General features: G+C 35.2%; 2 protein-coding genes and 1 pseudogene across 2 annotated transcripts; all 3 read right to left on the bottom strand.

Annotated features, from left to right (window-relative positions):
- Positions 1 to 1,131: 1,131 nt before the first annotated feature.
- On the bottom strand, positions 1,132 to 3,084 carry LOC143595067 (9-cis-epoxycarotenoid dioxygenase NCED1, chloroplastic pseudogene; annotated as a pseudogene).
- Positions 3,085 to 9,975: 6,891 nt separating this feature from the next.
- On the bottom strand, positions 9,976 to 13,853 carry LOC143595068 (uncharacterized). The gene is made up of 4 exons (XM_077074206.1): positions 13,817 to 13,853; positions 12,518 to 13,201; positions 11,464 to 12,355; positions 9,976 to 10,534 (listed from the first exon to the last, which is right to left on the bottom strand). The coding sequence occupies exons 2-4, from the start codon at positions 13,193 to 13,195 to the stop codon at positions 10,527 to 10,529; spliced, it is 1,578 nt and encodes a 525-aa protein (XP_076930321.1). The 5' UTR covers positions 13,196 to 13,201; positions 13,817 to 13,853; the 3' UTR covers positions 9,976 to 10,526.
- Positions 13,854 to 19,877: 6,024 nt separating this feature from the next.
- LOC143595069 (enhancer of mRNA-decapping protein 4-like) lies at positions 19,878 to 22,321 on the bottom strand. Its single transcript, XM_077074207.1, has 5 exons — positions 21,520 to 22,321; positions 21,390 to 21,439; positions 21,155 to 21,314; positions 20,841 to 21,059; positions 19,878 to 20,761 (listed from the first exon to the last, which is right to left on the bottom strand). Exons 1-5 carry the CDS (start codon positions 22,141 to 22,143, stop codon positions 20,603 to 20,605), a joined length of 1,212 nt encoding a protein of 403 aa, XP_076930322.1. The 5' UTR covers positions 22,144 to 22,321; the 3' UTR covers positions 19,878 to 20,602.
- Between the last annotated feature and the right edge of the window lie 1,509 nt (positions 22,322 to 23,830).

A 23,830-nucleotide genomic window follows, 5' to 3' on the forward strand; every position in this document is an offset into this window, starting at 1 on the left:
GACCACATTGCTAGATTTTGATTCTGTTGTACCCCACCTCCCAAGTCCCAACTAACAAGGTAGTATACACATTCTTTAAACTATTTTTTAATACCGGCCAAATCATACAGTACCGTTTAAATCTATTACTAAACTTATACGCATGCTCGTTATGAAACTAAGTAAAACTCTTAACCACGTACTTGAGCGTAATGTCTTTTTTACATGCTTGGTAACATGTACACTAGGTTACAAATTAACTGATCTTGAAGTTATAAGGCATCACCTCACCCCCCCCCCCCCTTTTTTTTACATTCTAATACCTGGTAAATGGTAAAGGGAATCATTTGCTATATGCGAGTAAACATGTTACATCAAAATATGAAAATGTATAGTCATGAAATATACAAACTCAGTTCATGTATTTCTTATTATTATTTTTTTTTCATTTTTGTGTTATAGAGTATAATGTTCTTCCAAACTGACAGAAGCAATAAAACATGTCTACTTGTTTCCGTGTATCAACTTCATATTTGCGAGATATAAAACACATCTTATTATTTTCTTTTACTTCCATAACTATAGATATGGAACTTTGAACATGAAAAGTAAGAAATAAGGACATTATGTACAACAAAAGGAAACAAAGGATATGGTTCAACATGTGGAAAACGCCACATAGAGTTTGATAAGAGCAAAGTACGCTTTTGATCCGTGTAATTTAACATTAACCATTTCGGTTTAAAAATGAATCTCTTAACATATTATGTCTTTTAGGTTTAAAAATGAATCTCTTAACTCCATCCATTTTTTATGTTAATTTGGCCAAGCATTCCTTATGAATGGTATTTTAGGCTTTTCACCGTCATTGAATTAAAATAATAATTCCTACCGATTAAAGCAAATAAACAAAAAATCATAAGATCAGTTGTACATTGTTTATGATTGGTTTGAATGTGAATCATGCAGGTGTCAACTGATCAAAAGGTGAGGTAATCACTCTTTAGGTCAAAAAGATAACAAATAATTAAAAAATATATTTGAATAATTCTTAATTCTATAACATATATATAAACGAATGTCGTGAATAATATATACAAATGGTCTAAAGTAACATTTTATTTCTCTAACTTCCATATCTACTTCCTATTTCTCCTAATCATCTTCTTAACTAATTATAATCTTCTTCTAACTTCTTATAAAATAACGGACATCCCTTGATCAAGAATCAAGCCTGTGTTGCCAACTCATCGGCAGTAATGAAGGTCCCATGAAAACCATAAGGAACTCTCACCGGCAGCTTCACAGTCGCTTCTAACTTCAATGTTTTTGCATTTACAATTTGAAGTTCAGATTCCCATGCACTCTCGTCATGAACAAATGCTAGAATATGACCATCATCTTCATCACCATCAGAACTCGGTACAAACAAAGGCTCCCCGCCGTATTTCAAGTCACCGTATATATATTTACTCATTTCTCCCGTGAAGAGGTTCACTTTGGCCAACCCGGATACCTTCGGCCACGGCTCCGCCACCGCCAGGTAAGCGTATTTTGTTTCCCCGCCAAGAAGGTTTTTATTCACCATTCCTACTTCCAAATTTACTTCGTTTTCCGGTGAGAGTATCGCACGTTGACTCGACTGCCCGGTTTTTAAATTTAACCGAATTTCGGTTAAAATAATTTTTAAATTTTCTTTACTTTCGTTAAAGATGGAGTCCGCTGGAGTCATGCATGATCCTATCACAACGACTTCATCGGACTCTGGTAATTTCCAAGCGTTCCAAAGATGGAAACAAAAACAACCCGGAGTCTCAATCCATTGGATACCCGACCCGTCGGTATCGTACTTATTCAAAACCCCGAAACGTGACACCTTTTGTTTATCGAACACCACGGGCGACCCCCCTATGATCATTTTGGGTATGTTGAAAACCACTTGGTGGTCGGGGACCACCACGAAATTCTCGGTTATCGCAAAATCGTGAACCATCGTCGGCTTTTCCAAATGAATGTCCACGTCAGCCGACTTTTTCCCGTCACGTGAAAACCTAAAATATTTTAGGTACGGCTTAGTTATGACGTTATAACTAAGTGCAAACAGCTCACCTGAGACAGGGTCCACTTTCGGGTGTGCGATCATGGAACACTTTAACTGATTGTCAAAGTCATATCTTCCAACTGTTTCCAAATCACCAGACCTCGTGACACGCACGTGATAGGGAAAATCTTCCTCGGACATAGCTAAAAGGCGGTTATTAAAATAAACCAAGCCGGCGTTAGCCAAGCCGACGCCTCGGCTAACATCCACCAAGCCGCATAGGCCGCGAGCATAAAAAAGAATTAGCTTAAGAATTCCCCATTGGCCATGAAGCTCCCCAATTGGTTTAGGAAACACTGGTTTTCCAGCGGCTCGTTCTTGAACGAGCCGTTGGGTCTCAGTCAACTGGCTAGCATAGCTAGCCGAGCCGTTTTCAAATTTGACGGCGGAGATCATTCCATCCCCGTCAAATAAATGGTGACCAGAAGTCGGTTCAAATAACGGGTTAGCCCCGTTTCTTAAATAAACCCCTTGAATATGTTCCGGGATTTCTCCAATTACCGGTAAATTGTGCGTAACCGGTTGTTCTGGTACCGGAGCGAAATTTCCCGCGAGTTGGATGCTTGGGTCTACTGTTTTGGGTAACGGTTGTTTCTTTTCTAGTGATGTTAACGTGTTTTCGACTGCATCGAATGCTATTGCCGCCATTTGTTGAAACAAGTTCCGTTTCTGGGGTGCGGACGGAGAAGATGAAGGAGAATGTGATTCGATCGGGGAATGTTCGGGGAAATTGAGGATGGAACGCGTTTGAATAGCGGAATTCGTGGTTTTGGAGTTGGGATTGTTGCGGTATGATATCGAAGACGAGGCCGAACGGGGTCTAGGGGATGAAGTGAACCTGGATTGATGGTTAATCTTAATCCAGTTGGTGGTTGAAGTTGAATAAGAAGCAGCAGCCATTGTTGGTGCTGCAGAGGATTTTGAAACAGGAGTTGGAGGAATGTGATGAATGTGACTGTGGAGAGGTGTGACATATAAATTGGGAATTTTTGTCACTCAATTTTATGGTAATAGAATTTTAGTAAGTTCTGTTACACTGCCTAGGAGTCTTTGACAAACAATATTTTTAGCAATAAAAAATATTTGTGTGGTGTGCTACGGTTTTATTTGTTTATTTATTTATTCGATTAGGTAAGGAATTTTTATTGTAAAATGAAAACATCAAATAGATATTATTTAAAAAGGTTTTTTTAATAGAAACCAAACATATAATTAATTGTTTTAGTTTTTAAACCTAAAGCGTTATTGTTTTAATTGCCGTGACACTTACATTTATTTTCTGAAATCTTATGTCAAAACACATATTAGAGTATTATATACAGCTCCTTTCACCCATTGCATGAAATTATATGGCAATTTCACGCTCTAATCAGTATCGCAATTTAAGTGAGAATGCGTAATAACAATTACGCCCTCAACTTTTTCTCTTATGCCTATCATTTAAGTTGGCATGTAACGTAATTTAAAGTTAGTACCTAATGTTGTTACAAAATTAAAACATTAATATCCATACATGTGACTTTTAAACTTCGGTACATAATTTGTTACTTTATGGAAATGTTAGGGACTAACTGTGTAATTGCATCTTTATTATATCTCAAACTAATGGTAATTTTATCTTTTCATTTTCTTGTAAATAATTACTATGTTAAGTGTTAAGTGTTAACTAGTTAACTTTAATCCGCACATGGTAGCAGGAAAGTTTGACATTTATACAATATTGTTACTGTGTTGGCGCACGTTATGGCAATAAGGTTAAAGCATGGTCCTAAACTGTCAACTAGAGAAGACGTCGGTACGATACCAATACAATCTATCGCAACGAAAAGAAAGAACCCCAAAAATAAAATCGAAATATAACCAAAAAGATGTTTACACTTGTCCGGTTTGTTGGGCCAGGGGCATGCTTCAACACCCCCCCCCCCCCCCCCCCGGTGCTTCTCATTTTTTTTAGAATTATAAATATCGTTCATTTACTTCGAATATTTTTATTATCAAGGAAAATATGTGTATGATGCTTTAAATGTTTAAGTTTCAGCCCACCCAATTAAAAGTTCAAGTTTCGGCTCCCCCAATTTATGTGTTCAAGTCCACCACTGATTGCGGCGACTAATTTTTGCTAATTGAAACTTAAATAAAAAGAAACATAGTATAATGATAGAAAATTAAAGAAACCTAAAATAATAAATACAGTAATAGTTTAGCTTTTTAAGGTCGATTTAACATCTAAACTTTATCAAACATAACTAATAAAATAATCAAAAAATAAACTTTAAAATGTTAATTTCTTTCTGGTTTATAGGTGGAGTGGGGGATGTTGGTTTGTGAAAGTTGATATAAAAGAAAAGAGGTAATGAGGAAACATGTTTTTTTACATCTTCACAATCTCGTTTCTCTCTACAGAAATCCTAGCGTCACCATATCACTATCGTGACTCTGTCTATTGGTGTGTTACTTTATTCTTATCGATACTATATTGTTGTATACTTACCTATTATATGTAGTGAGTTGACATAATAACTATTATATAAATTTAAAACTTGAATTTGTGTAAAAATGTCATCTGGATATATATATACACATAAGAATAAACCACCAACTAATCAAGGCTTGAAAGCACTTGGGGTATGTAATGACATGCGTGAGCAAGTTAAAACCGATAGGATTCATGCTTATCATTTTTCTAAAATGTGTCATGCACCTATATACTCTTACTCTTTAATTACATAGTCTTCTCCTCAATAGAAGATATGTATTTTAATTCACGCTTATACTTACGACCCAAGTAACAAATTTTAGATTCAAGTTATCACCTCCAAGAATATTTTATTTTAATATTTTTAAAATCTCTAATTTACCCTTTCAACTTGATTATACGTTGATGCCAACAAAGAAGCAGTGACAGTCCTTTGAGTTCTAGAGGTATTGTGGAATTTACATCTCACATATTTCCTTTGCTCTGTACTTCTATTTTAGGGTGGACGGAATGGGCTTTGGAAGAGATCGTCGTTACCGGCTAACGGGAACACCACCTCGTGGTGGTTAATTGAGCGGTTTGTTGATGCCTAATCCATGAAAGAAAAAGAGAAGAAATGGGTCCAATGTGATGAAGTATCAGGAAGAATGGTGAAAGATGAGCGGGAACGAACCCAACGATGATTTGTAGCCAAATTCTTTCTCAATCTACCCTTTAGGAACACCACTCTATCTTATAGAAACCGATGTCATCCTTTCACGTTCTAGAGGTTTCCTAGCATATTCACGCCATTTCACTTAGTTTTTTCTATAGACAAATAAAGCCTATGATTTCAATAATTGCATAAAAATATATTATAAACCAACGATATCCTTATTATTAAAAAATCTCTAGAAACATAAGTGGTACGTTCATTATTGAAGCTTCGAATCTATATATAGAAATATGAATAACCACAAATGTGCTAAATAAATATTGATTTCGGAGTTCCAATGACCAATATCCCATACTCCCAAGTTCCAACTTAAAGCTAGTAGTCTACGTACATTATCAATTCTTTATTGTCTCTCAAATATGTATTCTTATTTTTGTTTTTGAAAAATTAATATGCATATTAATTTGTTTTTTTATCACTAAATTTACAATGTACGAGTTAGCATACTCTTATACGGATGATGTCATATAACCTTCCTCCGGCTTGCGTAAGTGAATGAAAGCAACAATGGCATGTGTTAGAATAAGCAATTGTAATTTTTCTTACACAATTGCAGTTTCTTTCTATAAATTTGCAATTTCTTCCTATACAACTGCAGTTTCTTCACAAAGAACAACAATGACTTCCTACACAATTATACTTTTCGTCGTTAGATCGAATATATAATATTAATATTTGGTTTAAAAGATCACAAACATCCATATATTTGTCGATATGATGGTATTCGTATCATTTCAAAACGGTATTGCACTGCCATAATCGCCTAATTGGTATGATAAGTGGTTTGTGTTCTTACTCGTTTGTTTCTTCATATTTTTTTATACCAATATCATCCTTATTTTCATGTTTGATCTTCGGCAATACTTTAAATTTTATGAATTTATTTATGCGTGTTTACGTGTAAATATATAGGGCACCTTTTATGTAACAAGGTGATATACAAGTTTCCTGTTGGTGTGCGAACAAACCTTCTAGTTAACTACATACAATGACAATTTATATCAATTTTAATAACAATTCAATATAATAACTAAAAAAAAAATAAATCCAATAGTCTTAGAGGTACAGAATCTATCATAGCAGTGGAGGATGTAGCATACAAGCCCCATAATACCCTTCAATTTTCTTGTTGAAGGGCAATTTTTTTTCTTCTTCGTTTATTGTATCGTATGCTCGAGTAAATATTAGAATACCCCTGTGTTCAAAAAACTTTATCGCGGTCCTTTTGAAACTTTTATTCTAAATTCGTAACCGTATTGTAGTGTGTGGTCATTTGAACTTCAAAATCGATAGTTATCATATTTGTTGCTACTCATATTTCTATTTATAGAATGGAAGATTCTGAAGTTTGGTAATCAGAATCGAAAACACAAAACGAATTTAAATCATAAGCTCGATCCTTGTAACTTTCATTAGCTCGAAAAATTACAATACATAATGATATAACCCACAAGCTCGGGTATATATACTAATTTAGATTAGAAAACCCAACTAGACTAGAATACAAATACTAAAATCATATTCAAATACTAATTGGTAAAAACAAATCTAAATAATAATTAATAAATAACTTCATTGTTGTCCAAGTCATTGGCTCGACTTGTTCACCAAGTAATTTATTCCATGTAAACCAAGTCACGTGCTCAACTGGATAAACAAGACACGAACTCATCATAGGCTCGATGAGTCGGCAAACCCTCCTCATTGACTCGAGGACGGAAATTAAGTCCAACAATCACCCCCCTAATTTCGGACTCAAAAATTGGTGGATCTTTGTCTCGATTATCGATCGTTTATATTAATCAGAAAATATCAATCAAAAAACTGATTACAACTCTCTCAAACCCTAACTCGGTTTGACTCTTGATGAACCCTAACTCGGTTACACCAACTTCACCTAGATGAACCCTAACCCGGTTACATCTCGTGTGTGTCTCCAGATGAACCCTAACTCGGTTGCATCTCACACTACCACTTCTAATGTCTAACCATAACATGGTTTATATAGGACTAACCTAACTTGCTAGCCAAGACATTACCTAATATAATAAAACTTAATTATTGGGTTGGGCCTTACACTTGGGCCAAACAACAATTGACCCAACAATCACCCCCGCAATTGTTGTACCCGAGTCACCCGACTCACCCCCTAATTTCCTACTCGAAATTGGCGGTTCTTCAACTCTAAACATGTCTCTTTTGCCTTGTTTGATTTGACCCATAAACTTGACCTTCTCGTTTTTCACAACCATCTTGGCCTTGATCTCCCCGGAACTTTTCTTGATCCATAGATGTGTTCTTCGGCTCCCCCGAACTCGACTACCTCTGTGACCATGTCGCCGACCATTCCCTCGGTCGTATGAAAACGCATAACCACTCCTTTGGCTGCAATCCCGGTCATCTAATCGAGCGAACAACAATTTTTCTTGATCATCTCCTGTTCCTGAATCAAACCACGAGCACATCGTTTAAATCAATATATTAGTAAAAACATAACTCGTTCAACCCGTATAAAAACAAACCCTTGAATTGAAATCTCTTGTTTAACCCAAATAATATACCTAGAAGAAAGAAAAATAAAAACACCCTTTTTATTATTTTTTTTTCTTCTTGAACTCCTCGTAGACCAAAAATATATCAAACCTCCTTTTAGAATTTGTAGTAACAAAAAATATACTGATGCAATATAATAGGCCTTGGGAGCTTCTGCACCTTCAGTTAAATACTTCTTCTCGAAAGTCAACGTCACGTCTATATTAAGTCACCGTGAATTAATACCAACTCTCAAGCTGCAAAAATCCAAGTAGCAAAAACGTGAACGTGATCCTCCAAATCGATCACGGCTTTAATAGATGGCTTCGGCCTCCTCCTTATCAATCATACGTTGATCGATAAGAAACCAAGAGCTTAACCGCTCTGATACTAATTGAAGTTTGGTAACCAGAATCGTAAACACAAAACGAATTTAGATCATAAGCTCGATCCTTGTAACTTTCATTAACTCGAAAAATTACAATACATAATGATATAACCCACAAGCTCGGGTATATATACTAATTTAAATTAGAAAACCCAACTAGACTAGAATACAAATACTAAAATCATATTCAAATACTAATTGGTAAAAACAAATCTAAATAATAATTAATAAATAACTTCCTTGTTGTCCAAGTCATTGGCTCGACTTGTTCACCAAGTAATTTATTCCATGTAAACCAAGTCACGTGCTCAACTTGATAAACATGACACTAACTCATCATAGGCTCGATGAGTCGGCCCAACCCGCCTCATTGACTCAAGAACGGAAATTAAGTCCAACAGATTCAGTTATGAGCCATTTATGTTTCTAGCATTGTTTTGAATAATATGGATGTAACTTACATGGAATTAATATAATTTGATATATGAAATATATGCAACGAAACCTCTAGAATTCGAAGGAATGCCATTGTTTCTTTAAATAGATATATTTTATTTTCCTTTTATATATAACACAAACCGAACTACATTTGGATAATGGGTAAGCGAGCAACAAGCTGCGTCGCTATCCCCTTTTGAATCGCAAAGCATATTCTACTAAATATAAATCTTTGGTTCCTCGGGCTCTGCGAGTCACTGTGGACCACCTTCTGCACCCGCTCCAAGAAGCGAACCGCCTCGGGAGCTAGGGATCCAAAAGTGTCGAAGGCAAATGGAATGAACACGTGCTGATTCTCCAAACACGATGTCTCATGCTTAGCAACCTTCCTAGACTCCGCTCTCAAAACCGTTTGTCCTGGTACGAAGCCACTGTCTCTCAGCCCCACTAATATAGAAGAATTTAACTTAAATAATCATCTTCACGGGCTTTACTCTTTCAACTTGGTTATACGTTGATTCCAACAAAGAAAAATGCCATCCATTTAAGTTATAGAGGTTTTGAAACCGAAACATCAAAACCGAACATATACCGAAACCGGGCAAAACGAAAAGGAAACAAAATTGAACCTGGAAAACCCGAACCTGAACCGAGACAAAATCGGGTTATCTTTTTGTTTTTTTAATGAACTAGGATGACGGGGGAAACTTTGTAGTTATTTTACTTTTTTCGTTTTTGATTTTTATGTTGAGTTATCATTTTTTTATTGATCTTTTTGAAATTTTTTTATGGGTTTTTGAAACCCTTTGTATTTTAACCTTTACTTGGGTCAAGATAAGTTAACTATACCCATATGGATCCATACTCATCCTAAATTTTTTTTTAAAAAATCCATTATGACTTTATACTCATCCTGACATAAACTCATTCTGGCCCATCATTGAATCCAACCCAACCTAACCATTCATATTGCCACCTCTACTGATAGTCTGATACACCACTGTTTCTTTCGTGTCTTTAGTTTTCAAGACGTATTTAGCTTTGCATTATGAAAATTTTAAACTCTATGTAGAAAATACCAAGGAAAAAAACATCATAAAAGGATGGCACATCATCAACTAACAACGACAACAATAAGACACTAAAAGTGTAACACTATGTTTATCATGTTTTCACGATATTCTGTCAAGGTTAATCAATTTTTCGATAACCTTAGTTACTTTCCTTGATTTTCAAATCTATATACTAATGCGATAAAACATAATTGGAATTTGGAACGCGGCAAACTTCAATGTATGCTTATATTGATCATCTACATGGATTATATCATCACATGTTATCTTGATTTTAATGTTGGGGTTTCATGAGTTTTTTCAAATTCCAGTTTAATCATTTTTATATAACATAAGTGGCCCAAATCATTACGATTAGTCGATTAACAAGTGTCATAATATTAACAGATAAGTGTTGCATTTTAATCGGTTAACAGTCAATCTTTCATGTGTTTGGGTTCAGGTTTAACATATGATCTTGCAGCATGCAATGGACGAACAATCAATCATTATTCAAGACCGGATGGCCAAAGACTGACAGATATGGTTTCAAGCCGGTTTGGGGCTTCGGGCTGCCGGGCCCGGTTGTATTTCAATGTTAAGCTGGCATGTCACATAACACAAAGATATGACAAGATCATACAGCATTGCAAAAACTTTCCAATATCAACTGATTCATATGATAGATGATAAAATCAAACAATACAGTTCACAAATGCCGTAAACATATATTTTGCGCTACTAAAGTCAAAATGACACCGTTCAGAAAGCTAACAGAATCCCCAAAAGTTGTAGGTCAGCAGGACGTAGATCCCATTTTTACAATCAGCAATTAGTCTTCAAACCTAAAGTCCTGATTATATAAAGTATACAAGGTATGAAAACAATATTTTATCAAAAACCACAATGGTAATATGATAGAACCCAGAGAACATACTATTTAATTTATTGAAATGATAACATAGTTGACCCGATCGGGAGGGGCCAGTCTCCAACTTAACCAATTCGAGATGGTAAGTCTCCAAATACAAGATAAACTTGATAATCAAATGAAACAAGACATAGAAACTAGAACAAAGATGGAATACTTAAAACAAAATTTGGTAGTTAATGCCTCCTAGCATTCAGCCTTTGACAATCAATGGTCAATGGTCAACCTGCAACTAATTCAGCCCTAAACTTTTGCTCCTGGTTGACTGGGTTAAAGTAAGACCCATATGGGTCGACCCACTGATAAGATGGAGTCGTATCATAATAAATCAAACTAACTTATAAGTTCATAATAGGGGTGAGCAATAACCGAAAACCAAAAACTGAATCGATATAACCGAAAACCAAATTAACCGAACCGAACTCTTCATTTTTTTTTAATATTTTCAAGCCTTTTTCCCTCTATTTCATGTATTATATGTATTAATAGTTAAATACTCTCATTTTCATGTATTTATATCTCCATTTCATGTACTAATATCTCAATTTCACATATTTATATCTTCATTTCATGTAGTTATGCATTCATTTCATGTATTTAAAGTTTTAAACATTCATTTCATATATTTTTAAGGAAAATTTTAGCCCAAGTTTGATATTCGTTATTAACCGAAATTAACCGAACCGAACCGATAACCGATCGGTTAGGTTGGGTTAATGCTAATAACCGAACCGAACCGAACCGTGCACACCCCTAGTTCATAAGTCATAACATCCTTATTGTAGTTAGTTAGTTGTTCATTGTTACTTCTGAAACCAATAGCCTTTTAAATAGAATAACATTACAAATACCTTTGCAGTGACGCTCGGTGTTTCCCATCACAGCATTTTCAAGCTCTTTATAAAAGAAACTATAGTCATAGGGTTGTAAGTCTGAGCTGCATTCTCTAGCAAAGTGCCCCGTCTTCTGACACTTGTAACATGCGTCCTTGGACTTGTCAACCACAAATCTCATTGTCAGAGAATTTCCATCAATGCTCCTTCCACTTCTTTCTTCAAGATCATCAATAGTCGGTGAACTTATACCCACCTGGCTAATCTTGTTGCCCTGATTCAGTTCTAACTCGTATGTCCTCAAATGACCATGTAACTGGATTAGTGTCATTTTCTTGAAATCCTTGTTGTTTCTCATTACCATTGTGTACATCCGCCAATGACTAGGAAGAGATCTCATAAACTTGTTTAACAAAACCTCATTCTCATAGTATTCACCATAAAATTTGAGCGCACTGACCAATAACATGAATCTCTCAAACTGTTGAGTCATGGACTCTCCACTAATGTAATCAAACAGTTCATATTGTCGAATGAGTAAACCTTTCTTACTTTTAAAAACTCCAGGGGGGTCTTCATACCGCTTACATAAGCTTTCCCATAGCTCCTTAGCACTCTTACAATTCATTACTCCTCTAAATATTACATCGGGAAGAGCCATAGTCAATATTGCATGGGCCTTAATGTCAGCATGGATTCTCTTCGTGTCTTCATCACTATAATCGGATGGCTCTTTGGGAATAGCAACACCACCATTATCAGTCGTTGGAACATAAGGACCATCTATGATAGATCTCCATAAGGCATAATCTACCCAGTACAGATAATTCCTCATTCGCAGCTTCCACATCATAAATTCGTTTCTAAACAGTATGGGAGGTGCATGAAGCCTTATATTGTACATAACAGCCTGTTTAGCATAAAAGCAAATTGAACTAAGATCTCAATTATTTATAGTCAATTTAAAGTACACAATATATTCAATCAACAATAACCTTATCAATTAGTTAATTCTTGATAATAGTTTCTATAACAATTAACAGTTTCAATACATGCAAGTGAGCATAAATACCTTTGCAGTAACGTTCAGTGAGCTTATAGCCACTTGACTAATCTCCTTACCCTGATTGACTTCTAACTCATATGTCTTCAGATGACCAAGTAATTGGACTAATTTCATTCTCTCGAAATCCTTGTTGTTTGTCATTACCGTTGTGTGCATCCTCCAACAACTAGGAAGAGATCTCATAAACTTGTCTAACAGAATCCCATGGTCATAATATTTATAACAAGTTTTAAGTTCACTCACCAACGACACGAATCTCTCAAACTGTTGAGTCATGGACTCTCCACTAATATAACCAAACTCTTCATATTGTTTTATGAGTAAATTTTTCCTCTTTTCTAGAACTTCTGGTATTTCTTCGTACCGCTCACATACGCCATCCCATAGCTCCTTAGCACTCTTACAATGTGATAGTCCTCTAAATATGTCATTGGGAAGAGCCATAGTCAACAACGCATAGGCCTTCCGGTCAACGTTCATTCTCTTCACGTCTTCATCACTATAATCCGATGGCTCTTTGGGAACAGCAACACCACCATTATCAGTCATTGGAACATAAGGACCGTCTTCAATAGATATCCATAAGACATAATCTATCTGGTACAGATACATTTTGAATCTAAGCTTCCACATCACAAATTTGTTGGTAATCCTGGGAGGTGGATCAAAATTATTTGGGTCCATAACAGCCTGTTAGCATAAAAGTGAATTCAATTACTAAATTAAGAAATATATATCACTAAAACTAAACAAGATGTACAACATTGTAAGTAAATAAGCTTTAAACTGATAGAAATAGTCTTTTATTGAATTGGAAAAGAACAAATACTTGAAAATCATGCCTAATTAATTATACCATATGTGACCGGTAGCATTCATCTATTTCAAAATTAAAGTTATGTTATATACTATTAAAGAGCTTAATTAGTCATAATCCATAGCAAGCTTATAAGTGTAGTACAATCATCTACGATGTTGTATACTATGCGCGTGCTTATATTACTTGTACCATACAAATATACAATAGAAGCATTAAAATAATGTAAGATCCACAGCGAAAGGTAAGGTATGATATTGGCAGTAAACTAATTTAATTTCAAGTGGAAATGTAAACATATAATCATAATTCATAGAGGAAACAAGGATCAAAGCCTAGATATCGCAGACTCATGGCTACAGTATAAATAGGTTAAGACGAGATAAAGCGTAGCAAGTGAAGTACAATGGTGTATGATACATTGAAAAATTAAAAGCTACACAGTTTAAAACGAGATAATCAATTAGTGGAACGAAAGAAAAACTAACCTCGCCGGTGAGGGTGTGCTGAATCGCCCAACGGATTCGTACTAACACGCAGGGGTTTTAGAATAAGGGGCAAGATGTAGAGTGAGTTTTTTACGTGTCGTTTCCTAAAAGGTGTACGTCAAGACCCCACAAATCTGATTCACGAAAAGGAGATAATAACAATAATAATATACTCTATGCCACTAATAAGTCGGGACGCTTTTCATCTTCAAGTTGCCTCTAAAGCGTCGGATACATCATACCCGGGGCGTTATGAAGGGAAATGTGAATGGTGATTGGTGTTCTTGTTATTTGTTTTTTTATTTTTAAGTATAATAATAAAATACTAATGTCATGATTTGAAAGGCTTCATCCATTACACATAGTCTTAAAGTATGGTGTATAACTTTATATATACACTCTTGATCACCATTGGATACCTAGTATGAAAAGTCATGACGGATTTCGTTGCTGAAAGTAGTACTGATTATTATCTGTGGAGTAAATTAATGTTTTCAGAAATAACTGTTTATGTTAATGGATAGGCTTCGACAGGTGGCGGGTATCGACTAAGGCCGAGTTACCAAGATCAACTTTGGTGGTTGGGTAAAACTTCACCTTATATTTGCTATCATGACATGATCGATGGTTAGCAGAGGCTAGCATGACCATTATTAGCAAAAATTATCATGCTCTTTGAGTTTCCCTAAAGATGGGATGAAAGCCTATTTGACGGGGCATTATTTTGATAAACGTTTCAGTGAAAAATATTGTCGAAAAGAACAACATAACTAGCATTTTGTTTCGGTATTACCCTTATGGGCAACGATTAGACGTAAATTCACATATTAAATATTGACATTGTTCAACAAGTTATCTTATCAGTTCAATACCACTAAATACAAACATCTGTTCTGGCAATATTGAACTAGGGGCTACCATGGTATGGCACCACTATGACAAAGTGATCATCTACCCTCAAATTATGTCTCGGGGTGGTGATTACACACTTTGAATATTCTTAAGTTGCCCATTATTAGGGCAATTATACGGTCGTTCATACGTACCACACATATTTGTTTAAAGGCGTCTATTAATATTAGTATTTTATGTTAAATGTTAAACATATATTTATGTAACAAAAAAACTTAGTGTGATGACGAAACTATTATTGCTTGTGGCTAGTCGTCTAAAAAATTCTGTTCAATGTCATTCTCAATCCTCGCCATTCCTCCCGATAACTAGCCTAATGATGATGATTAAAGGGGTCAAGCAAAAAAAGGAACCCCGGTAGATGCCCCTATTAGTGATGATTTGGTTGATCAAAGGGTTAATAAACCCGGTCGCAATAGTTCCTCTTATCCAACATATAAGCATACACATAGTGATGATTTGGTTGATCAAAGGGTTAATAAACCCGGTCGCAATAGTTCCTCTTATCCAACATATAAGCATACACATACACGTGGTCATGCGTGTTTAATTTAATTTTTGTAAACCTTTTTAATTGAACAAGATAACAATGCCATGAAAATTGATTCAAAATCAAGTCGCCACAACGCTTTGTAATAACTTCATGATTCCTTTCCTTATCTTAAGAACGAATTGACGAAATAGGGTGGGATTTGGAAGATGGCATTCAAGAATACATGTAGCCTGTTAAACCTAAATACCTCACACAAATCATGTAATACACTAGTTTCTAACCTAGTATATTTATACAGTTCAGACTTTATGAATACAGCTCTAACCAAGCCAAGTTCGAGCCCTCTTAGGGGGTGTTTGGCCTAGCTTTTTTGGTGAAGCTTATAGCTTTTTTAGCTTTTTTTTATATAATAAGCTTAACTTGGTGTTTGGTTTAGCTTTTTTAGCTTATGCTTATAAGCTTATATAAGCTAATTTTGATAAGCTTATTTGAAGATGATTTTTTAGCTTATTTGAAGAAGCTTATTTGTTTAAGGAGGTAAATTACCATTTGCCTACAAATGGTGATGGATTAATAATATTGAAGCAACTTATGACTAAAACAAATTAAAGAATAATGGATTTAACAACTTACTAAGACGTATAATCAACTTGTGGAATATAAGCTAATCCAAACACTTAGAAAGAGCTTATCAAATAACAGAAAATAAGCTATAAGCTATTTTAAAATATAAGCATAAGCTAGAAAATAAAAGCTAGGCCAAACACCCCCTTAAACTAAAATGAGCCAATCTCGGGTTTAAGCGAGCTCAGACTCGGCTCGTTTACACTCCTACATAACACAAAAATATGACAGGATCACATAGCCTGGCAAAAACTTCCAATATCATTACCATATCAACGGATCCATATGATGGAAAAAGATGAAGAACAACAATGATGATGAAATCAAAACACTAAAGTTCACATATGCCATAAGGATATAAATCCGTGCAACAAAACTCAAAACATATACCGTTGATGATACTAGCAGAATCCCCAGAAGTTGTAGGTCAGCAGGGTATACAACATTTTCATAATCAGCAATAAGCTCTTCAAAGCTTTAAAATTTCCTGATTATAAAAAAGCATACAAAGTATGAAAACAATATTTAATCAAAAATCACAATAATAATCATAATAAATCAAACTCACATCTATAACCAATAACCTTTTCTACACATTCAACTATGCAAGTGAACACAAATTATCAAATACCTTTGCAGTAACATCCTCTGTGCTTGCAAATAAAGCAAGTCAACGCCCTAAACTTGGTGTTGCCATTATTTCTGCGTGAGTTGCTATATATTACTGATATGCATTCTCTAGCAAAGTGCCCCGTCTGGTGACAAGTGTGACAACTTGCCTGTGACTTGTCAAACCCAAATTTCACTCTCTGAGGGTCTCTATCAAATCCCCTTCTAGTTCTTTCAGTAAACCTTTTAATTTTTAGATTCAACATCGCCATTTGATACTGCAAATCCATTTCTTCTAAATCATCTGGATGGAACTGTGCCAGATTCTCAGAAGTCAATGAACTAAAGTTTGACCCACCCGCAACAAGTGCTTCTTCAACTTGTATACCCCCCTTGGCTATTCTCCATGTGTTTGAGTTCTAACTCATATGTCTCCAACAGACCATGTAACTGAGTCAGTGTTATTTTGGTGAGATCCTTGAATTGTCTAATTATCAGTGTATGCGTCCACCAATAACTGAGTCAGTGTTATTTTGGTGAGATCCTTGAATTGAAGAGTATTCATAAACTTTCTCAGCATAGACTCATTATCATATACTTTGCCATAAAACTTGAGCTCACTCACCAATAGCACGAACCTCTCAAACTGTTGAGTCATGGACTCTCCACGAATGTGATCAAACCAGTCATATTCATGAACGAGTAAATCTTGCCTAATTAATAGAACTTCAGGAGTTTCTTCATACTGCTCACATAAGCTATCCCATAGCTCCTTAGCACTCTTACAATGAAGTAGTCCTTTATATATTTCATCGGAAAGAGCCATGGTCAATATTGCACGGGCCTTCTCGTCAGCATCCATTCTCATAATGTCTTTATCACTATAGTTAGATGGCTGTTTGGAGATTTTAACATCATTATCAGCAGAAACAGAAACAGTCATTGGAATATAAGGACCATCTGTAATGGATCTCCATAATGCAGCATCGAATATGAAGAGAAAATCCTTCATTCGCTGCTTCCACATCACAAATTCTTCTCTAACCAATTTTGGAGGTTCATAAACGTTAATCGTCTTCATAGTACCTTGTTTAGCATAAAAAGCAGATAAATTAAATATCTCACTAATCATACAAATTCCATATAAATTCCAACAGATGTGATTGGTAGTTTTAATCAATTTCAATATCAAATTTCATGCTACATAGTACATACTATTCAAGAGCTTTGGCATAAACCTTATGTTACTTGTAAGATACAAATACACGATATATCATACACATTCGATAGAAGCATATCAAAATATATAATATATAATTAACAATAAACAAAAATGCACTACAGTTCAAATATCCTGTAGAAATAGACTTTATTTGAATTGGAAAAGAACAAATGCTTCAAAATCATGATTAATTACAATACACAGCGAGTGGTATGACAATGACAGTATAGCACAAATTTTCAAGTGGAAATGTAAACATATAACAAATACAACCAAATAATCATATATATCAAATATTCACGGCTGAAAATCAACATGAATCGCCACCGTATAAACAAACAGCCAAGCAAGTTGTACAATCATCTACAATGGTGAGGTTATGTTACTTGTACCGTACAAATTAATGTATATACAGTGCACATTCAAGTGGAATTGCAATCAAATAACTTCAAATAAGATTATCAATGCACGGTGAAGGGAAAATAACATGGACAGAGAGTCACCGGTGACGGTGTGGTTAATCGCCGGCTGAACGGATTCGTACAATAGTAGCGTGGAAATGACGCAGGGGTTTACTTGGTGACAGGTGAGCCTTTTTACGTGGCTTTGTTTTTAAATAAATCAGAACACTGTTCACACGGCTTTTTTAATGAATAGTGCAATTAAAAAAAATAATACATACTTTTATAGATCATGCTCATTTTTTACGTGACCCGAACTGATTAAAAATCTATACCTATATCTTCTAATAAAAGCCTATCACTTTTGTCACTTGTCAATATCATAGCCCTCCTCACATTTTTTCAACCAATTTTCATATATGATCCTTATCTTTTAAGTCATTTCAACATATGACATTAAAATTATAGGTTTATTCCAACTAAATTCGTTACTACATATAATAAGTATTCTCCATATGGATTGGCAAGAGAAGATTAGTCATTAGTGTTTATTATGGTTTATATTCAAAATAATAAACAATAAACATTCGATTCATAATATGTGGAATGAGAACAATCAACTTGGACTAAATTTTGATAATGTCAGCGGCTAAGGCTTAGCCTTTAATACCTAAAATACATATGATTTTAAAACTAAAATTTTTTAGGTTGACCCGAAACCTAGAATTCGGACCCAAGAACCAACCCGAATTACTTCGGTTCAGGTTCTGGTTAGTATTTTCTTGGGTTAGAGTTTCTCGGGTCGGGTTAGTTTGGGTTCAGGTACGGGTTTTCTTGGGTTGGGTTTCATGTTACGGGTAAAAGTGACAGCCATACTTTCAACGATTACATATAAGAATCACTACATTCACTTTATGCAACTTTAAATCTTATGATATTTTATGTGTACTAAATTTTTTTTATTAGTATCATAGATATATATTATCATTTATCTAAAGTTGGTATGTACTTGAAGAACCTTTTTTGTTACACGAACAACTATATATGGCTATATCAAGAGTTATAAGCAAGCCTATATGTTACTTTATTAATAGCTACAAGCAGACATGGAATAAAGATTTTGATTTTTGATAAACAATGTATACCTGCTAATACAATCACAAATGTAGTGTAAAAGGAAGTTTTTACCTATTTGTAACATATTTGTGTAATCTCAGTTATGTAATTTATATAATGTTAATTTAACTGTAATTGTATTAACAATATATAATTAATTTCTTGAATGTATTTCACTTAATAGTAAAAGTTTATATTTTAACAATTACCCGTGTAATACACGGACCTCAAACTAGTATTATTATATAGCAATAGACTGAGTATTTATATTGGAATGTTTGTAATGGAAAAGATCAACAACATCGTGTAATTAGCTTTTAGACTTTATAAGTATGTTACTACGAAAAAACGATTGAGATGTTTGATTAATTATAGAGTTAAAAATAGTATAAAGATAAAAGCGATTTGATAATTTTATGGTTGTTTTTTCGCGCACGCTTCACCCATGGAGAAGTCCACGGACATGAACAACACATGTGGTCCAAGCACGCCAGGCGTGTGTGCCACAGTGTGGCATTGTGCCACATCATTCCCATGGCTCATCCACGCACCCACACCTTCTTGTTCCATTTCACCTAAAGATGTACAAGACCGACATCTATATGTACCGGGCCCCCATTTAATCACAAAATAATATGAAACAGAATCAATATCAAACTTGCAAAAGGGACCAGATGGATTTAGTAGCAAAATCAAAATCAAACACATGCAAAAACAAAGATAAAACTCAAGCAACAACTAACTGACAAAATTTTAACTTAGACTAAGTAAATGCCATTTAAAACTTAATTGCAATGATAGGTTCATTAGTTTTTCAACTGAAAATTCAACAATTTTAAAGTCATCCGATACGTGACAGGTTTTTCAAATCTGTGATGTGACTGGAGGTGATCCGAAAGAAGCTTGTCTTGAACTGGAACCAGCATCCAAAGACACATTCAAACCCTCGAAAGAAGCATTCAAACCCTCGTGTAAATCTTGTTTATCAACTAGGGGCGGTAAGCATTGGGACATGTCTAAATCATGACGTTGAATGGCCTGTTTTTGGACACAGAAAATCTGAACAATCTGTTCCTCGTGTTTACCTGTGAAACTCAGCATAGGCATGGTAACTGTAAACTCTGCAATGTAATCCATGCGGGTGGATTCTGGGTTGGGCCCGTATTCCAAGTGGACGGCGTAAATAGCATTTTTCTTTCCGTTTGCTAGTAACACAAGGCCCGCTTGGGGTACTGCAGCCACTTGATTAAAGAACGCGTCTTCAAATCTTGGCGTGGAAGAACTCCTTAGTTCCAATGTTTGTAAGCAATGCCATCCTTCTTCACTGTCTGAGGCCCATATTTTCACTTCATGATTCAATGGACCCTGTAATAATTTTCAATAAATCGTAACGAACATACATAAATGTATTAGTTAAATATTAATATGAAAGCACATACCCCGGTGATAAGTGTGATGTGATCTGGGCAGTGAGGAGCAGTTAAGAAGGTAACAGAATTTACTGGCAACCCGTTGTGAGGCCTCAATACCGCGATTGGTGTTGACTTCTGGTCTTCCCAAATTTTTATCTGTTAAGAAAATAGAATGACATTTTAAGTGACGCCAAACTGTCATTGCCAACTAACAGTTTGAGCTGTAAACACTAACCGTTCCATCTACCGAGGCAGAAACTAAACGAGATGTCATCGATTCACACATTGACAAGTCTGTGACTTCACCATCATGATTACCAACAAACTGAACTCCGTTAATCAACTTATCAACAGGGCATTTAAGAGGTTCTGATGCAGAATACACTTCACCACTCCCGACTTTTGTAGTATCGATCCTCAAAACACGATTGCCAATTCCAACGAAAAGAACTTCCTGCATCATAAAACAACCGATATAATAATACCAAAACGAAAAACATTTAGAAATTATTATTATTATTATTAACTTATTATTGCATTAAGCATTACTTGGTCCCGACAATGCCAACAAACTCGAGGATGATAAACAACAGGCTGCTCTTCCACGATCTGAATGGCAGTAACTATCTCGCCCGTAATTTCTGGTTTACCATCCTCACCAGTCTTTTCTGTAACTTTCCAAACATAAACTTGTCCATCTCCGCTTGCACTGCAGATAATAGTTTTGTTATATCCGACAAATCAAACAATTAACTTATTCATCAAAAGAAACGAAAACTCTTACCTAGCTAGAAGGTTAACGTCCTCAGCAAAGAAAACCATATCTGTAAGCCTCTGATAAGAACAAATTATCGCAATTAACACGAATACAATCATATCTCATAGTTACTAAACTGAAGAAAGTTATAACAAACCTGAGTTAGACCTTTAAGCAGTGTTCTTAAAGCAGTATCTAAATTAATAACCCTAATTGTTCCAAGTTTCAAACCATAACATATATAGGTCTTATTAACAGCAATCCGACGACCCAAAACAAGAGCAGGATCCGACGCGTATCTAGTAATGGGAGTGATCTCAAGTTTAGGCTGAGCCTCTCCAGGCAACCTAGCATCAATATCATAAACAACTCGATCGCCACTCAAATGGCGTCCCTTGGGAATACTATACTTACATAAGCTATCCCATAGCTCCTTAGCACTCTGATCACAATGAAGCAGTCCTTCATATATTGTATTGGTAAGAGCCGTAGTTAATATTGCATGGGCCTTGCGGTCGAGATCCATTCGCTTAATGTCTTCTTCGGTATAGTTAGACGGGTCTTTGGGAATACCATAATCAGTCATTGGAACATAAGGCCCGTCTGTAATAGATCTCCATAAGGCGGGATCGGATACGGTCAGAAAATCCTTCATTTGCTTCTTCCTCGTCACAAATTCTTGATCTCTAGCCAATTTTGGAATTGTCTCCATAATGACACCTTGTTTAGCATAAAAAGCAAATTGAATTAAGGTCACACAAATCATATAAAGTGACTTCATCTATTTCATTATCAAAGCTCATCATGTTATAGAGTTTTTAAGCACTTTTATATATTTCAAAGTTTATAAATTATTCCACCAGGTGTTACAAAGGGCTTAAGACGACATAATCAACGAGAGAAACTAACCTTGACGCTGAATGAAAGTATTCGTGCGGAAGAAGCTAGCCAGACTCACGCAGTGGAATTATAACTATAACTAATTCCGTAAAAGCTTTAAAAAATTAGCTTTAATGGGCTTTTTTAAGGTTTTGATTTTCTAAAGAAAGCGATTACTCAATAGATACTTTGAAAGCTTTTTCAAACAGGTCGCTGATTAAAAACTTTTGTTGTTATTGAATTTTATTTTTTGTTCTAATCCTAGATATTTTACCTGGATAGCAAGTAATTTAACTTTTTTTTTTTTTTAATTTTTCAATGTTTTTACTTTGTTGAATAACTTTTAAAGGTTGCGAAAATTAGTAAAAATGCGAAATATAATTTTAAAATTCCGAAAATTTGTAAAAAAAAAAAAAAAAAAGTTGACCCGAAACCCATTTTGACCCGTTGGTCAGAAAAAAAAGTTGACCCGAAACCCATTTTGACCTGTTCCGACCTTGACCCGTTCTAACCCGAACCTGTTGACCCTAACCCGTTCCGACCCGAACCAAAACAACCCTTTTATAAGTGACCCGTTTCGACCCTAGCCCGTTTCAACCCTAACCCGTTCATCCAACCCAACCCATTTGCCACCTCTAATAACAATATAGGTAAAAGGATTGTAATTTATTGTAATTTTCCAAAAATAAAAAATAAAAAAAATTGAACATTTTTTGCATTTTTTTTTCAATTTTTGCAATTTATTGCAATTTTTCGAACTTTTTTTTTTACAAATTTTCGGAATTTTAAAATTATATTTCGCATTTTTACTAATTTTCGCAACCTTTAAAAGTTATTCAACAAAGTAAAAACATTGAAAAATAAAAAAAAACTAGATTACCTGCTATCCAGGTAAAATATCTAGGATTGGAACAAAATGAAAGGTCAATGACCTAATTGGAACAAAAGTTTTTGTCAGTGACCTGATTGGAACAATTTTCAAAGTTGGTTACTATTATCTGGAGTAATCCCTTTCTAAAATGATAAATCTTACGATTAGTTACTACAAAACGATTACAATAAAGTGACACACTAACAAGCTGCGTTGCAACCCCCATTTGAATAACAAAACCAATTATACTAAAAATGAAGCATTGGGACCTAGAAGCCGAAGAGGTTCCGTGTACGACACGTTGAACCCTACTCAAAAAACCAACCACCTCTGGGGTCAGAAAACCAAATGTATCAAAAGCAAATGGGAGAAACACATGTTGCTTTTTTCAAACGAGCTTTCTCGTGCTTAACAACTTTGCTCGATTCAGCCTTCAACGTAGCCTGACCCACAACAAACCCACAGTCCCTAAGCCCAACAAGAGGAGACACTCCTGTAAGATCCACACATGCGTGTTTCTCCCCTGCCCACCCGAACACAAGAATATCAGCTAGTCGTAAAGTAGACCTCCCTTTAAGAGAATTCATGAGAAAGTTAGCATATGCCTCATTTTTAGTAGAAATCCCTGCCTATTTAAGAACATCACACAGAACATCCCTAAGCCCGAAGAGCCCGAAGGCATTCAAACACCGCCTTTTGGCGAGTGGATAGATCAAAC

The sequence above is a fragment of the Bidens hawaiensis genome, unplaced genomic scaffold, assembly GCF_021521415.1.
Source record: "Bidens hawaiensis isolate Kalapana, Puna unplaced genomic scaffold, B.hawaiensis_p1.1 tig00044621_1, whole genome shotgun sequence".
Taxonomy (NCBI): Eukaryota; Viridiplantae; Streptophyta; class Magnoliopsida; order Asterales; family Asteraceae; genus Bidens; species Bidens hawaiensis.

Bases quoted from the DNA above. Each gene is read 5' to 3' on its own strand.
- LOC143595069 (XM_077074207.1), bottom strand. From the start codon at position 22,143: ATGAAGTCACTTTATATGATTTGTGTGACCTTAATTCAATTTGCTTTT. The intron at 21,315-21,389 runs GTAAGAGTTTTC...TATTATCTGCAG, and splicing joins GACGTTAACCTTCTAGCTAG to TGCAAGCGGAGATGGACAAG. The intron at 20,762-20,840 runs GTTAGTGTTTAC...TTTTCTTAACAG, and splicing joins CTGCCTCGGTAGATGGAACG to ATAAAAATTTGGGAAGACCA.
- LOC143595068 (XM_077074206.1), bottom strand. From the start codon at position 13,195: ATGGACCCAAATAATTTTGATCCACCTCCCAGGATTACCAACAAATTT. The intron at 12,356-12,517 runs GTATTTATGCTC...TATGCTAAACAG, and splicing joins CACTGAACGTTACTGCAAAG to GCTGTTATGTACAATATAAG.